Here is an 18,557-nt window from a genome sequence, read left to right on the forward strand (position 1 = left end):
GTTTGTCTTTCAGGTTAAATCAGAGCCTAGAATTAGGATGATTAGAAAGAAAGAATAAAACTTTATACTGTTAGGTACCTAGGTGGTAACAGTATAAAGTTTTTTTCTTACAGGAATAAAGTGGCTTGTGATATTCGGACGGACGGAGCAGACAGATATATGATGAACATAACATTCGTTATTGGTTATTTGGCTACTGATCCCAATAGCCCTAAATCTATACCTAGGGAAGCTTATTATTTTTGAACCTGGATTATATTTTGACTAGTGAATATTAATCCATATTTATCTAAGAACTGCAGTACTGACCTATCTATAAAAATACGGCGGTGCTATTTATAGTATCATTGAGAAGATTTACAGCCCTTAGTGTAAGTACCTAGAGGTATTAAAATCAGTTTGGTGCTTAATTAGGTTATTTCACCAGCAAATCGATTTAAATCTATCGCGACTTTCTATCAAGGCAACGACGATAAACGAGGCAGATTTCCACCAAATTTGGAACCTCGTCACGGATGCTACGTCACCGCAACAGGATCCGGCGCGGGCGCAGCGCGGTCGGTGCCGAATATAAATTAGGCTAGTGGCGGTCGAGGCGGGCCCAGGTCGCTGCCGTCACTTCAGCCAAGCCGCGAGCCCAGTCAGACCTGGCGTGGCCCTCGTTCACTTAACACCTGTGCGCACCCGCATCGAGGAGAAAGGACAGAGCTTCTGTCACACCGACACAACATACAAACATGAAGATCCTTCCACTGTAAGTTTATTTTTTCAAGTTCTGCTCTGCGATTGCATTTGCGATTCTTTAATTAATCTTCGTTTTTCTTTTTCTTAACAAAATTAATATTTTAAAACGAGAAATATTTCATTCAGGCATATTAATCACTTAGGTACTAAACAATAACCTTTCGAAGTTAAGTCTTTATGACTCGATAAGTGTCAATTTTAATTATTTTCGCATAGCGATTTAGTTTTATAGGTAATTTAGATGAATTTGTACCTTACAATCTAACTTATGAAATTGATACTTTGTGGTTTCAAGTGAACTTAAGAGAAACTGAACTTTATAAACGTCCGTTTTTAATATTATAGGTACTGCATAGTACATTATCGTCAAGACTGAGAATAGTATAACTTTCCTAGATGCAGATATTGCAGTCTATGACTGGGTCAAGCATGTTTCGTTTTCCCGCCCCGCCTACACTACATTTAGAAATATAACAGGCTAATTAAGTTACTATAACAGAAACGTTCATATTTTCTCTAATACGGATTTCATAATTTGTTGACTTATAAACCTCATTATAGAATGGTTTGACCCAGTGTAATACACCAATTAATTTTCAAAAGAACCGGTCGGCAAACATCGGTCCCATGTTGAAAGTTAGCCCGCGACCTACGATTAGGCAATGTAAGTTATGTAGGATGAATGAATAGGTACAGCTTCGCACGAACTGCCAAGGGAGTGTCTACTCGAATTAAAAACTTATTAACTAGTTTCATGAACTTTCATGGCTAACATTTGCTGTCTTGTTACAATGAACATGTTATAATGTTCGTTTCAAACAAGAATTAATGAAGTTTTTTCACTTTTGTTTTTAGGTACAAAAACTGCTAAAAAGTTAAAATAGTGAATTCGCCATCGCGGATTACACGTCGTAAAATTTACGGCCTTGCGAAATGTCACTTACTTAATTATACTTATTTAGCTGAATACAACATTTTTAATCGTCATGGAGCAAAAATTAGCCCAATGACTTGCTGACTTCGATTTCCTTTCTGTTCTCCTTTTTGTTCTAAATACCTGGATCTATCTAACACGATAAGAATTTCAAGTAGATTTCAAGTGACACGTTTGTTCGAAAAGTGTAGGTACAATTAAAATCGTTATGCAAACTCGTAAGTCGTAAGCTCATCGTCTATCCGACGAAGCCTGCCCTTTCTGCTCAGCCATTGCACCACGTAAACATTTATGAAATTTGCAAATAACAATAGGCATATTTGAATCCGACATTTAGAGAAGTCAAAGTTTATCGGACGATCAGACAGAAGACAAGCATTTTGCAAGTGTTTGCAAGTTAATTTTTTCGCAATCACACGGCGGAATTTCTTAACTTGAAAAATATATCAAAATTTTCTTATTTAAATGGGGATACATTCATACAATTCAATATTAATATATTTTATTATAGTTTAGTAACAATTATCTAAAGTTACCTGCTGCACGTATTGCATTTTATGAAAAAAAAATGCTCCAAAGTACTTATATGGTTACTTTTTTTGTAGTTCTGTTTTATGACCTTTACAAGCTACTCAGGTACGCTAGTCAGGTTTTAATACGATTGCCTTAAAAATGGAGTGTTACGTCTTTATCATCATTCATGTTGGTACGTATGCGTATAGACATGAGAGTTTCCGTATTCTAACATTAAAGGCTCTTCATGATTACATGTCTGGAAAAGACATACCTGCCTACCTCCCCACCAGTTTTTGAAGAATAATTTGTCACAGACAAATAAAAAGGAACCTTATTTTCCATAATTCGATTTATGCATGTAACCAATAATTACGTATTTGAGTCATATTGTAAGAATTACTTCGTTTTATTTTAATTATATATTATAAATCACCTTGATTATTGGAACTACATATAATTATTTCGCCATTTTTGGCAAGTGGACACATGTTTACAACCGGAAGAAAGTTGTGCTGAGGTCGGAAATTTTGATATGACAAATGACTGTAAACTTAATATTTCTGGATTTTGAATTATCGACAGTGCACCACGGTGACGTCAATATATATACTTTTAATAGTTATTAAAAATATATTTATTGACGTCAACGTGCACCACTGTCGATAGTTCAAAATCATGAGTACTAATCACAATACATGAGCATTAAATTATATCCGATACAGATACATGTATAACTGTAGATAATGGTCATTGTTGATTATGTCCGTGATGCCAAAAACGTCGCGAAACATTATACTGACATTTATTCGTCATACATTTGGGACGCATATTTTCTCTGTATTTTATTCTTGTTTAACATAAGCAAGCATTAAGTACATTGTTATATTCTTACTATACACTTGTATATATGCTTGTGTTTTTGCAAATATACATTATTCTATTCATGAGTTAGGGGAGACCGGGGATGGTTGACTAGTTTTATGTTTGAACCTTAATAATTTTGGAGTTTTAAGATAAACATACCAAAATATTGACTCACATGATTAATTATATATTCTTCTAACTAAAAAAGTTTATTTCATTAACATATATTATTATTTAATTGTAAATTTATAGATTTTTTAAGAGCCCTTACCGTTAGTCTATCTACCCCAAACACGGGGTATGTTGACCACATTAAGGGGGTAAGTTGACCTATGGTGCTGACGATGAAGATTTATCAAAACAAATTAGAGAAATCTAATTTAGAAAATAAAATAACAAAATTAATAATCATATTATCCCTCTTTAATAAAGACGAATACTTCTTATTTTTTACAACAATTAAGAACATAAATTAACTTATCATCTATTTTTGCACTCATAAAACATTAAATTGCCTTTTGCACATATTGAATGGGAAAAGAATAGATTCAGTGTTTTGACTGAATCCATTCTTCACCAGGCAGACTAACAGAATCAGTGCATTCTATACAAATCGTGTCATCATCATCACTTTCATCTGAATAAGCTGCTGCATCATTATCTTTATTTTTAGCTCCTCTGATGCCGTTCTTACCTTTTCCCTTAACCTTAACCTTCCCTTTACATTTTCCTTTCCCCTTTTCCTGACTTTTAGATGTAAGTTTTTCAGTTTTTTTCTTCTTCAAATATTCTGTACACGATTGTTTCTGTTTTAATTCCATAAGTTTTTCTTTTACGTTTGCGTATATTTCTTCGATTTTCTAAACAAGTTAGAGCTTTCGGAAAGGGCATTATGTCTGTTGGATGAATAAAAGAAGTAAAAGGGGTATCAGAAGTTGAAGGCGGTGGAGTCACTCTTTGGTGTTTTTCCAATTGATATTCACTTTCGGCTGTTTGTATACTGAGCTCTTCTCCTGACTCATGCTGTTCAAGAATTGAAGGTGATTCGCAATTAGTACTAGCAGATCTTGAGCGTAATGGCAAAGCAGTAGTCGATTCGCTTGAAACAATTGGTTCTTCTGCAGTAATTTCATTATGATGATCAGAAGTGTTGACAATGATAACCATATTATTGAATATATATACAGCAGAATTTGGAAGGGTGATCAAATGTTCAGCTCTGGAAGACCCTGCACTGTCGATATTCTATTCTGGCACTGATGGTATAGCATTTACGTTCGGATTTATGTTCATCCTAGCCGTCGAAGAACCAGCAACATCTTGTGATACTGGCACTGGCCTATCCATCACATAAGCTCCACTAAACTCCGATTCGGGAAATATGTTTTCATTGAGTGGTGATATACCGGATATTATAAAACCAAACTGTATATTTTCAATGGTAGCAGGCAGAGCTTTCTTGGTTTTGTTTTACTTTGGACACACATTATGGCAAGCTCTTTCCACTATATTTTGGGGTACATCGGATCTCGTTGATTTTCTCTTATATGTTCTCATTTTCTGTAACAAAATAAAACATACAAAATCAACACATAATGAATTTGTTATCTGTTAGGTATATAGGGGTTGGTTGACTTATTAGTCTACCAGCCCCAAAGAAAACTAGTCAATCAGCCCCAGACGCCATTTTAGATTTTGATCGCATATATATTCTAAACAAACATGCTTAACAGAAAATAAATCTATGTATCGAAAAGAGATATCCTTAAAACTATCTGTGAAATAGGAACAATAAACTTCACAACGTATTTATACACGTGACAACAAAAAGTGTATAGTAGGAAAATAATACTTACGTAGGTCAAAATTCGTTATCTCCGCACCAAACAAAAACGACGCGCGTCGGCTACACGGCACTTCGTACGAATGAGCGGGGCACAGGGCTCGTTCCTTGCGCCTGATTGAAGGTCACGAAACACGTGATGCCGGAGTGTTTTCGACGATTAGTCTACCTACCCCTATAGTCAACCATCCCCGGTCTCCCCTATATTGGTGCATCACTGAAGGTGCACCTTCAAAAATTTAAATATAATAGTAGCTGACAAAATTAAATTGCCAGTAGTATAACGCAACGCATTCAACGCTATTCGGAGTATTTAGGAGAATTCCGTCGTCAGTCCATAGCGCGTTTTAATTTTGTACAGTGCCATCTAGTGAAGGGTGAACACATTTCAATTTCCCCCTACTGCTGAGAGGCAGCTTTAGTTTAATTTGGAAAATATGTCTTCTAGTGCAGGTAGTTTTTGTTGTAACTGATTTTGTTAGTAGACAAAATATTACAAAGCTTATCACCTGTGCGGTTGTCTGTCGCTAATCAAATCTTGCAAGTTAAATTTGATACACATCCCGGTTTCCGATTGAGTTGGAATTTTGCATGCATGTATAAATCGGATGACAATACAATATTATTATGACATAGAGCTGATCTGATCATGGATCTGGAAGGTGGCCATAGGAACTCCGTAATTAAACGACGCAACCCCATTGAGTTTGGGCTCGTTTCATTCGTCTTTCATAGTCATATTTTATAGTGAATTGTTTAAATAAACTTTATTACGCAAAATACTATTAGTAAAAGTAAAAAAGGTGGATTTAATTCTAAAAGCAATATCTAACAATCAACCATTGTGAAGCACAAAATGCTAAAAGTCTATGAAAAAAAAAAAGTTGAATTCAGAAAATTATATACGAGTATATTGAGTTCTTTTTAGTTTAAAATTATATTTCATTTTTTATTACAAATATATATATTCTTGAAAATCTCCGTCACTGAAGCATATTTCCGGTTGCTTCCGAGCCGCTGAGCGGCGTCGGAGCCCAGAGACTGTTTTCCCTCTTCGCTGTCATCCCTAATTATCAGACCATTGTCACGCATATCATCCTTGACGACATCAAGCCAGCATTTCTTAGGTTTGTTTCTTGAGTTCCTTCTGGCAGAGTCAGGCTGGAGCGACAACACCTTTGTTCCTTGCGTAATTTGCCGGTCTACGTAAGACATTGCGACCGGTGCAGGCGGTACTCCTGGAGTTAGTCCGTGACATATCATGGACATAAAGATGCCGCGAATGCGCGATTCTCCAGAAGACACTACACATCCAACGGAGCCTTGTCATCTCCGTAACTTGCAACTGCCTTTTGTGCCACTCGACCACCGGCCCCTTTTCAGTGGCATATACAAGGGCTGGTCTCATCTTCATAATCTATTCTATAATTTTGTTTAAAAATAATCATCGATTTACAAATTTTGATTACATCAAGAAGTTTTTAGTAGTTGTGTAACTTATTTAGAAATTTGTTTCGGTTATTATTGCTATCTATTATTGATATGAAAATGTAGTTACGAATAAACTGGATCTGGGGTACACACCATTGGATTGTTTAATTTTTGTTTAATCATAACACAAGTACCCTCGATTATTGAAAATACCTAGTTATAATTGTCGCCATTTTTGGCAAGCGGACATGTTTATAACCGGAAAAAAGGTCGGAAATTTTAATGTGACCAATATGTACTTACTTATCTGCAGGTTTAGTGGTAATTTCTGGATTTTGAAAGTATCGACAGTCGTTACACTACAAGGAAAAACCCGCCTGCATGTCGGCGGACAAGTCTTTTTTTAACTTGAAAAATTTATATTTCACTGAATGAAATAATTGAAATATTATTTTAATTCGTTCATTGCATTGCTTCTCTGATTCCAATAGAATAACACTGAGAATTCGGTAGTTACATCATTTTTTGTTTAATTACTACAAAGTACAGCTTCAAACTTGAAGTTCAAAATATCATTAAAAACGAAACACAAGTTTATGGAATATTGTAGAAAAGATTGCAAAAGGATTATCCTCTACCAATCAATAACCTAGGAACCCGCGCCGTAAATGTACCCGTAAATACATACTACGTGTATCTACTTATAAATACATATAAAACATCGATTAACATTATACATCTAACTTGTTTGTCTACTAGGTACTACGTATCCTGAATACGCGCAGAGATAGGTTAAAGGTCAAGTTATATAAGCGCAGTGAATAGTAACGGTCAAGGTTAATTTTAAATTCTATTTATTGCTGCTAAGCTTATTGATGCTAAGAAAATGTTCCAATTTTTAAACGATACTTCTATTTAAATTTTCAATAGTTGATGTCAACTATACAGATGTTCTTTAGGTAGTAACTAAGACTTCCTGACACGTATACCTATCGATGTTATTGCATTCTTACAATGCATAACAACATAATAAATTTTTGTAATGGATGTGAAACTCAGTACCTTTACTTTCAGATGTTATACAATAGATACCTAACCTAGTAGGTATTTATTTTCTCAGTTTATTAGAAAAACCATAGATTTAGAAGGGCCCCTCGCGATACCATATCGCTGCCCTTGCGAATGGAAATGTTCTATTCAGAGCCGCTTTCCTTTTCTTTTCCATTTCGTACAGCCTTGGGTCTAATAGCAAATATGGCAATGTAAAACGGTCGAAAAACAACGGCAAAACTCGCAGGACTAGAGTACAGTCGACCGCATGACAAGTTACCCTGCCTAGATCTTTATGCCCTGATTATAACAAGGGCATAAATACCATGAGTTTGTAATAAATTGAGTTAGATTGATGTGCTGTTGACTTGACTGTACGTATATAAAAATACAAAACTTTCTCATAACGCAGCGACCATTTAGATGTTTGGTAATAAAACACCGTTGCACAATCAGGCGATTGACATTTGTCTATAACACGGATGGATTCATGAACAGCACGCAGACAGTAATACTTCAACAATATTTTGTTTGCTTTACCACAGTCATCTTGCGTAATGTCAAAATTATAAGTATCGACACAGAATTTAAAAAAACGCATTTTTTTTTATTTAGGTATAATATTCGCATCTGTTACTTAACGCTGTCTTGTGGGAACATCCGATGCTTTTACTTCTTATCGCGATAGAATCAGTGCCTTGTCTATGGTCTTTGTTGTCTACAAATTATATAGGTTGTGAGAATTTAATTATGTAATCTTTTAGCTGTGGCTGAAGTAAAATAATGAGTGTTGGAAGTCATAGGTCAACAAAAAAGTAAAAATTGCTTTATTCGCAATCGATGTTTGGTTAGATCACAGATTTGATAATTTTTATTTTTCGGTCGTTTCTATGCATTATTTTCTACCTAGATCTTCTTACACAGGTTGCTGTTTTATTTTTCAACTTTTTAATAATACTTAACTAGAATTTTGTTTTCAAACTTTTGTTTCTACAAACACATTTAATTACCCATTCCTCTTTTCACTTATTATTTTAGGCGAAAATATATTGAAAATGCGATATTTCTGATTCGATCGGAGCACTGCCGCATTGCACGGCAAGGTCGGCTCCCATTTTACCACTTCTGGTTTTACCACGACTGACTGACCTTGACGTGATTTGAGGTTACAATTACACATTCAGAGCAGCCACGCGGAGTAGTTTATATAGAAAGTTGTGCTTTTACCAACGACGTGATATGATAGACAATACATACTATGATTTCTAATGCACAAGATTTCCTCAATTGCTCCTGTTTAACCCATATTGATATTTGAAATCGACAGGATGATTGTAACTCAGCTAAACGGTACTATTCGTCATATACTAATTTACATTATGTATTAGGCAATTAAAATCAGTTTAAAGACAGGTACTCTCCGCTGCAGCTACTGTGTTTCTGTTAATGTTGCAATTATCTCCAAATAATTAAAATTGCTACCTAACTACCTACTCATTTGATGTAATTGTGTGATGTAAATGACAGATGGGAGAGTGACATAAGTAAGGTACATTTTGCAGCGGGGGATGCCGCATACAACAGCTAACTAAATAAGTAGACAGTATTTTATTAAATGGACATGACCACAGGAATATCATTACATATAGTAAGCATACAGGTGTATCAAAATATAGTTACATACGAAGTGGTAAGATACGGTACACCTTGGATTTAAAAAGGGGGCTCGCGATTGTCGATTACTTTTTAGAAGTGTTAATATTAACTTGGAGCTTCGCATAAAGGATTTACCCAAGGTATCGCTTCATACTACTTAGTATATCTGTCGCAGCGAAGTCATCTGTTTAATCGGCCATTAGCCATTTAGTTAGCCCGGTCATTAAATGCCGGTATTCCATTGAACGCCTAAGCCATTAATTGATTGATCATTTATTGAACTAGCATCAATAGTTGGCTTATTGTAAGCTAGCTCTTTGAAGGAGGCTGACGTAAAATCAGACAGGTAATTTAAATTTAATTTAATTTCTTTTCCCACTACGACTCTAATAAGAGTCACCAAAATAAATATGGCGTCATTCAGCACGTGCAGCTTTTGTTTTTTTTTTCGGTTTAATTAAAGTTATTAGAAGTTGAAAGTTTAACAATTATTTAGTTTCTTTTATAACCTTATAGTATATGTATAAGTATGTGTGAGAAAGCGAAGCAAGGCAGTTGCGTCGAATCGGAAGCGGATACGGAAGAGCTGGTTTTCCATTTGACCCGACCACGTGACCCTGCCAGTCTTGTTATTCAACTATCGACAGGCTAGCCTGACAAGGTGACCTTTACAAAGCTGGGTTAGACGGTCCAAATTCCTTTCACGGTGTATGTTTACAAAAATAAAAAAACTACCCAAAAAGTTAAAAACAAAGTCTTTGGAAACCAGTACGGTCGCCTGCAAAAGTCCAGTCATAAGTACCTTTTATTCTATACGTTTTATTGTTTTGGGGCATCTCAACTATATAATTACGTACAGGACAATGTTTCGTAACCTTATACCTATCCTATTAGAGTTTCATCGCAATAGATTAGTTTATCATCTAAAGGTACAAAAAGGTTTTCGTCGATTTATTCATCTACATAGCAAATTATGTCCATTGGATGTGATTCTGTATCAGGATTATCTTGTAATGATTGATGTAAGTTTGATATATAAATAAATAAATGTTATAATATTTTAAAAAATGCCGCTAGGCCCGTCTCGGCTTTGCTCGCGTAAAAACATGCATTCCTCAGGTCATAATCATATTCTGCGAAAATCGCATGAAAATCCATACTGTACTTTTTGAGTTTATCGTAAACAGACAGGGCAGAGGATTTTGTTTAATAATATGTAACGAATGTCAGCGGCCACTATTGACCTCGACATATCGATTGGCATTTTGATGCCATTGAATTTTGACCTACATTGTTATTATGAGACTGCTTACCTCTGTAACAGCTATACAGAATATTTTTATAAACATCAACTAAATTTCCTCAGCACGTATCGAATTATTTAAATATTTCTAATTATTCGACTCCAAATGATTTTACCCGTTCGGATGACATACATGTTATATGGACATGACAAAAATTATACCTAATTATAAATTAAGTCGACTGCCGACTTCCAAAGCGCAGGTGACGAAGAAGCGGCACAATTACTTCACCACAGCCTTTTCTCCAGTAAGCAGCAAGTAACAATCGTAGGTCATAAAACTATTTTAAAATGGTATATTACTGGCTGCATTGCTCGAATTATGTTTTTTAATCTATACTAAGTATACATATAAAGAGGTAAGCGTTTGTGTGTTTGTATGTTTGAAGCGGGTAATCTCCGAAACTACCGAACCGATTTCAAAATGTCTTTCACCATTAGAAAGGTAAATTATCCAAGTTTGCTATAGGCTATATTTTATCTCAAAATTCCCACGGAAGTGAAGCTCCGGGCAACATCTATTTAATAATAAAACAGATACATATATTTACTTCTTGATACACATACGTATCAAGTACATTGTAATAGTTGTTTATTTGTCACCCCTTGGGCTTTTACCGAATAAGTAATCCAGTTCTTCGAAAAACATGACTGATTCAAAGTCGTCATATGTTTACATCATTTACAAGTTATGGAATGCGAAAGTGAGTTTATTTACTGTTTATTAACTTGTTCATACCCTTTCATGACTCAAGTATCAACTTTTATCGATCGTCATAAGAAACCTTACATTTATGAAAAGAAATAAGTACCTATATAATCTTATAAGTACTCGTATTACAATCGTAAACGTTTATTCCTTTTCATCTTGACTGACTCTTTCATTTTAATGATTTCCTGTGTTCTTCCTCAGCGATAGAACTATTGAGCCCAAGATTTTAATACTTTTTCTCATCCATCAAAGACACACATATACAACAAACAGTATTATTACCTACGTGAGTGATGCCGCGGGCAAAGTCTTAACAAGTGATTGTCGCGTAGCAACTACCGTACTTATGTCTGACATTTGTAATCTGGTCCACTAATATTATGCTATGCCCATAATTTATTTACTTAGCTAATACTAGGTGGCGATATAGCGTTTTTAACTATTTACATAATAATTATTTTAAGACTATTTACTTGTTCTTTCATAATATAAAAGTTATAATATGTGTATGAACATTAAAAACTCAAAATAAGTACTACATACTGGACGGATTTTATACGGTTTTCACCAAAAGATATAGTGGGATCCAGAGGAAGGCTTAGATTTTATAATTATAGGTGTATATTTTATTATGGTTTTAAGAGCGAAACCGGGACAGAACGCTAGTTCAATATAAAGACAGATCATCCGTCAGCATCATAGATTTAGCAAGTACGTTGTACGGAGTACCTACTAATTCCATGGTCAGCATAGATAAATGTTTTACTGGGTACTGTATTTGTACTGGGTGCACCATCAGATCGTCATCCAAACTAAACGTGTGTACAAAATTACAGCTCAATCGGTAGAAAAGTTGCAAGATTCGTTAGAGACCGTGTGAAGTGGGGGAGACAAGGTAGGAAAACCGACCCTGGGCCCGATGTTCTTCTCCGACGTTTATATGAGAGAAAGAGCAAGAGAGAATTAGTCAAAATGATGAGATTCCCGCGATCGATGCCTCTTAAAATATTTAACCGTCGAACTGCTAATAAGCGGTTGTGTTTATTCCAGGATTGTTCTAGCAGCATGTGTCGTGATGCAAGTGAGCGCGCGGCCCCAGGAGGACGGCGAGGGCAGGGCGGTTCCCCCCAGGGGCCTGCTCAAACGGGGGCTGCCTAAGGGCAAGCAGACCACCACCACTACTACGGAACCACCACAGGTGAAGAGATATTATAATTTAATGAAATGAGGTTACGAGGTTACGCCCTATATAAGGACCACTACATATCCTTCCGTTGGTGTTGTGCGACTCGACTAAGGGACATATAGTCTAGGCAACAATAGCATTCTCACGGAGAGGTGTTGCCAAGCAAGCCGGTTTTAAAATCACAACCGAGTCTTTGGCTCTTTCACAGTTACTGAACCAGACATATAAGAAGTTTATTTGTTTTAAGTAGACGATAAGAGTAAAGATTTAAAATATTAAGGTTATTTTTTACATTGCCCGGGCTTCGCGTTTATAGCGGTGAACCAAGAACATGCGGAAATGAGGTGGAAAAAAGACTATATTATATATCGAACATAATATATTTCAAACATAAGCGAATTTTCTTGAATATATCCTTTGTATTTACAGAGTTTTATATAATGAGATGACATTGATTGAACTAACCAATTATTGTTATAGTTATATAACTATTACTTCTAAATCGTCTTCAATTAATCATTCGGAGTATTGGCGAAAGCCGTATGAAAAATGAATGCCGTAGATAAATGCATTGAACTATACCTACTTATTATATACTTACAAAAAATTAAATATAATTATTTGAACAGTCTAAGGAAATATATATATATATATATAGTCTAATAAAAAATCAATGTCTGGCATTTATAATAAAACAAAAAAAAAATGTCCGACCGTTATTAATCTTTTTACAGATCACTAAAATAAGTCCCTAGAAGTCGTTGTGTAATCTAATGGCATATGCCTAGTAATCTAGCTAGAATTTCCAAAACTTGCTTATCCTACTTTCGCATGGTACAACATTTTAACTAACCAGTTGTAAGAAACCGGGAACTGCACCTAGTATCGTAATCGTAACATTTAGACCACGTGGTTCTCTGTATCTGTGAGTATTAAATATTTAGCAAAGTAAGTTCATACATTTTCTAAAACTGTATTTTATACTAAACTAGTGGCCCGTTACGGCTTCGCTCGGGTAAAAACATGACACCTAAACTTTCCTGAGGATTCACAGTATCTATTTGCGTAAAGTATAGTCGTTTTCAAGTTTACCTATCGTCAACAGATAGACAGATGCGGCAGAGGAGCTTTGTTTTATAATACGTAAAGATGTGCCTGTGGCTCCGCTTCCGTGGAAATTTCGTTATATAAAGCCATTGCACATTATATTTGTCAAAATACAATAGGATTATATTTAATTTGTTTAAGGTAATGTATTTCTTCTTAACGCATCAACTCTGTAGGACCCAGGATTTTAATCCTAAGTAGTATATAACATGGATCATTGGGGATAGCTTTGTGGAAAACCCTGAAGCCGTAGGGCTTCACGAAACATATTTAAACACGTAGCACGTCACAACGTCCACATGCTGTCTCATGGAATGTCGCTGTGTGGACTCAATGTGAATGACTGATTTTTGCTTCATAGTAGCTCCCCAGCTTCCAGAAAAACTTATTGACTTAATTGATTATATTACGTAAGTACTCGATAGTATCACCGAAACAAAAAAATATGTTAATACCACTTTTGATATGCAAATCTGTAATGTGCTAAACAATTTTCTACATTTCATAATGGTGCGTATTGTGAAAGTCGTCGACACGGGGCGGTTACGGCGCATACCGATTGTAATATAATAGGCAACACTAGCCCAAACACATTGTAACTATTGTTTGTATACATTATACAGAATATTGTATACAAACAGACACATTTCACACTTTTATCTGGAGTAGCTTTTACCCGAGACTTCTTCTGCGCCGAATTAACTATTGTGAAGCGGTGGCATAGGTATCAAAATGCACCAACTTTACACTAAAGTACAAATGTAAAGATTATCTTCGGGGGGTGAATCAGGAAATGTAAAAAAGTTTTGCAACCTTAGTGTGTAATGAGGATCATAAATGCAGTTTTATTATTAAAAGTAAGCAGTTTTGATGTTATTCATGGGCTAAGTACTTGTAAGTCTTTACATACATTGAAAACTCACCCCTCTATCTCTACAAGTACTTAGCCCAAAATTTTGAAAAGAAGCACAATATAATTCATTGCTTGTAATCTACAAGCAGGAAGAGTTCTATACATTGTACGAAATCACAATTCACGCGTCCATATAGCGGTCAAAGTTGGTGATAGGTAAATTATGAAATAATGTGATGACAAACGCCAAATCAATGTCGATGAATAAGATGTTAATCGTATTCAATGTTGGGTTTCGCTAATGACATGTAACATTTGGCTCAAGGCAGGCCGGCTCATCGGGTCACCTTCGCGGGTGGCCTTTCTGAGACCTTCCTTTCCTCAATTTCTACCCACTATGTAAAATAAATACTAATGTATGGTGCCTTTGTACAGGAGTCATCGACTTTCAGGTTAATGCTCGATCAAGGAAAATATAAAGGGTTCAAGTTTTTTCAAATTTCTCAAAGCGTTATTGTTGCATTGAAAAGTTTTGTGCCTTATTCCATAGCCATACAATATACATTGCTATAGAAAAAATATAAGATCACCATAAGGTTATCCCATATAGTAAAATATTAAACAGTGAAAATTTGTTAATTGAGCAGCTGTATTCGTATGTATGCTCAGAATAATAGCTAATGTAGCAGCTGTAGATATTCATCTACAGCAGCTTCAAAAAATATGTCGTGAAATAGGATACAAATTCTACTTTCTATAGTCAGTCTAATCATATGGCCGAGCCAAAAAAATAGTCTTTCTTCCTAAAAATATCTTTGGATCACTCATCTCTTCCATCATCTAACAAAATGAGAAAAATTGGAAGGTATTCAAAAAGCCACCCTGTATACCAGATTTACCTGATTTACCAGATAATACCCGGGGATTTTCTGTAGCAATTTTGGAATAAAACTAAAAAAATACAGATTTTTATTTTTAACCATTGTAATTTTTGGTCCAGGAAGCGGAATACGACGAGGACTACCCTGCAGAAGGCGAGAACCAGGAGCCGTCGACGGAGACGCCGCCATCTTCCACGGAGGGCAAGAAGCTAGTGGCCGGAGGAGTCAGGCCCTTCCGAAGCAACACCGACCTGCTCGAGACTCTCAAGAGGAGGAGGGCACAGGCTGCTGAAGGTAAATTAAAATATTAAGACACTACTACAGACGCGATGTCCATCTACTATAGAGGTCCTGGAGCTGGAGCCCGGCGGACCAGGTTATTGCATCAAATGAAGATTCAGCTGAGCTTTTACGATAGGTTGACTAACAATAGCATAAAACCATCACTGCCGCGCCTGTTTGTCTGTTCGCGACAAACTCAAAAACTCAAAACTACTACACGGATATATATGGGGTTTTCACCAATAGACAGTGTGATTCCTGGGGAAAGTTTAGGTGTATTTATTATGTTTTATGTTTTTTACACGAGCGAAGCCGGGACATTCCGCTAGTTTATATAATCATAATACTTTAATGGATAAATATTTTTTAAGTAGTGATAAAATCATTAAATCCACGCCAGTTTTCATAATATTTTACCGAGAGGGGTAGTAAAAAATTTAAGCAATATATTTATATTGCTTAAATTTTTTACTATATTATAGTTGTTATACGACTAAAAGTAGGATAATTTCTTCATAATTGAGCTACTAAGCCAAAATATACAAATTATATGACATTGCGATATAATCGTAATATTTATTACGTCAAATTAGTTAACGCGGAATGGAATGTTGTCTTGATTAATGAACTTGTCGAAACATCGCGCAAATTGGCTAAATAAATTCTTGCAGGAATTTTAATTGACAGTGACCAGTTACTAACTCGGTATCTAGTTGCTATGACTATATCACATACCCTCTCTCTCATTTTATATCTATACTAGTTTTTGCCTACAACTTTATATGTGAGTAAAAATCCGTTCCTTTTATATTCCCTTTCCTACTCCGTTCCTACAGGGACTAGGCGATCTCTATTTTCCACATCTACAGCATCGGCAGCCCTTTATGTTTCACTACTGTCTATTGGCCACGGCCTCTCTGTATTCACGACTTCCCTGAAGTTCTCTCGAATATACTTCGTAGATACCTACTATGGGAGCATTTTTCTACGATCTTTCTTTTATTTTGGACAATATCCTCTCTTCAGTTTCGTCATTTCTTTCAGGCCAACTCACGATTCCTCCGAACTATCTTTCATGCCTAGATTATCCCACTATCTCGTTCTGGAGCGGATTCTTAAGAGGTTTTATTAATAGATGTGAAACTGTGTGTACTAATGGATTCTTTATCGTCGCCATTTTAAAACAAATTTGCTAATTAATGTTTCAGCTAAACTCCACGGTCAAAGCAACCACGCTTCCTCGGCCGCCGCCTCCTCTCAGGACATCGTGTCGGAGGCACCTTCCAAGTCCAGCTATAGTGAGTACTTCTACAAATAGTTTCACTTTTCATGTGACTGATAAAATCTTGATAATTTATTTCATTATACCTACATGCAAATATAAGCCGGAACATGGACACCGAATTATTTTACTGATTCAGAGTTTATTACACAATAATTATTGAGCAACAAACATTTCCCGATTCAGCGTTAATTACTTACGAGTAGTTAGGTATACAGTTGAAAATCAACTCGATATTAATTGAGCTATATTTTGTGTCTAGGTAAGAAACAGTTCAACAGAGCGCCTGCGCGTGATAGCAACAATGAGGAGTCACCAGCCGCCTCTAGCTCCAAGCCCAGCAGGTCACGGTTCGGAAGACGTGAGTAAAATAAAGGCTTTCAAGTTTACATTAATATTTTACCGATTATTTATATCGAATACATGGCCAACGAAACCCTTTCTTCCTCTGCCAATTGACACGGTGCCGCATAAGTGGTAGACGTCTATACCGAGTGGTTTTGGTGGGTTTGATTTCCACATACTTGTCTGGCATCACGTGGTTGGATGGATGAGATGAGGGCATTTTCTCACGTTAAACCAAACGAGCGAATGCTCACTTTATCCTCACTCCGATGGTCTATCAATCGGGCCTTGCCCAACCATTAGTTGGATAGTCAGGTAGTTTAAAATGTGCACTCGGTGGCTTGGTGTGAATGCATCTTTAAATATAAGACATCTAAATAAGTTCGCCTCCACCTCTTATCATTCCGCGTGTCTACGCATAGCATACCTTATAACGCTAGTGTTCACTGGAAGGAAAATATCTCGAAAAATATTTAAATTTACATAAATTTTCATCCTTATGAATGTGTCGCTAGTGTACTTATAAATATGTCCTACCAGCCGCGGCCAGATCAGTCCCTGAAGCGGAGCCCGAGGAGCAGAACGAGGCCGCCGCCCCTGCCCCATCCAGGACCGGAAGGACATTTGTCAGGCGAGGTGGCAACTAGCTCACTTAATTTCTCCCTGAGACTGTTCCAGTCAGTGGTCCCGCTGTTCCGAAAGGGTTTTGACTTTTAACTTATACTTAAGTATTTTAAGAAATTTCAACGCGACAGAACGCGATTCGCTGTTTGTAAATTGTTTTTAATTGATTACCTTTATAAATCTTTGGATCCGTAAAAAATGATTAAATTGTACAATATTTTCATCTCTCGTAAAAATGTGCATATAAAGAGAAGTTCTGACAGTAAATTAACTGCCAAAGGTATTTTGGTAAGCCAGTACAGCTTACATAACATCCTTTTGAGCCTTTTGAAACGAGGCTGGGCTTTTATAGATAGACGATTAGGAAAAATCTTTTTTTTTTTTAAATTGTTTATTTTTAATTTAAATTGATTAAACAACAGCGACCGGGCTAATAAGTTTACCAACCATCAGTTTACATATAAAATTATTTCTACGTACTTTTTCAAAACCCTATAAATATATGTGGACCCACAACTGGATCTAAATCCCAACTTGCCTATCCTTCGAGTACATCTGTACACTGCCATCGATCCTGGTCTCATTCAGAATCATCTCCTGATAAATTAGATAACTTTTGTACTATGTGTAAATTATACTTATAAGTATTTTTAATAAATAATTTTATACTATCACGAGTTTTATTGAAAAAAACCGGCCGACATGGCGGCTATACATTAACGCGATACAATTTGCTTAACTTTTATGGATTCGCCATACATTTCTGGTTTTTCATTGCGGTAAATTAAAGCTCTCAGACAAACTATGCAATGTTCATGCATTCGCGCATCTTTTTGAATTTAAGCAGTTCGGCGATAGTGCTTTTTCACCGTAATGTATAGCCGGCATCAATGGTATATTTTTGTTCAATAACATGAAACGCCTTCAATAATAATTACAGAATA

The 18,557-nt window shown here is 35.9% G+C and overlaps 1 protein-coding gene and 1 long non-coding RNA gene across 2 annotated transcripts; one reads left to right on the forward strand and one right to left on the reverse strand.

The window, feature by feature from the left end:
* Nucleotides 1–600: 600 nt before the first annotated feature.
* On the forward strand, nt 601–18,284 carry LOC128682980 (uncharacterized protein). The gene is made up of 6 exons (XM_053768076.2): nt 601–754; nt 12,104–12,251; nt 15,200–15,374; nt 16,571–16,660; nt 16,907–17,005; nt 17,530–18,284. Exons 1-6 carry the CDS (start codon nt 738–740, stop codon nt 17,634–17,636), a joined length of 636 nt encoding a protein of 211 aa, XP_053624051.1. The 5' UTR covers nt 601–737; the 3' UTR covers nt 17,637–18,284.
* LOC128682982 (uncharacterized) lies at nt 3,460–5,101 on the reverse strand. Its single transcript, XR_008406233.2, has 2 exons — nt 4,915–5,101; nt 3,460–4,618 (listed from the first exon to the last, which is right to left on the reverse strand). It is a non-coding gene; the product is annotated as an uncharacterized LOC128682982 (long non-coding RNA).
* Nucleotides 18,285–18,557: the final 273 nt, after the last annotated feature.

This window comes from Plodia interpunctella, chromosome Z, assembly GCF_027563975.2.
Source record: "Plodia interpunctella isolate USDA-ARS_2022_Savannah chromosome Z, ilPloInte3.2, whole genome shotgun sequence".
Taxonomy (NCBI): domain Eukaryota; kingdom Metazoa; phylum Arthropoda; class Insecta; order Lepidoptera; family Pyralidae; genus Plodia; species Plodia interpunctella.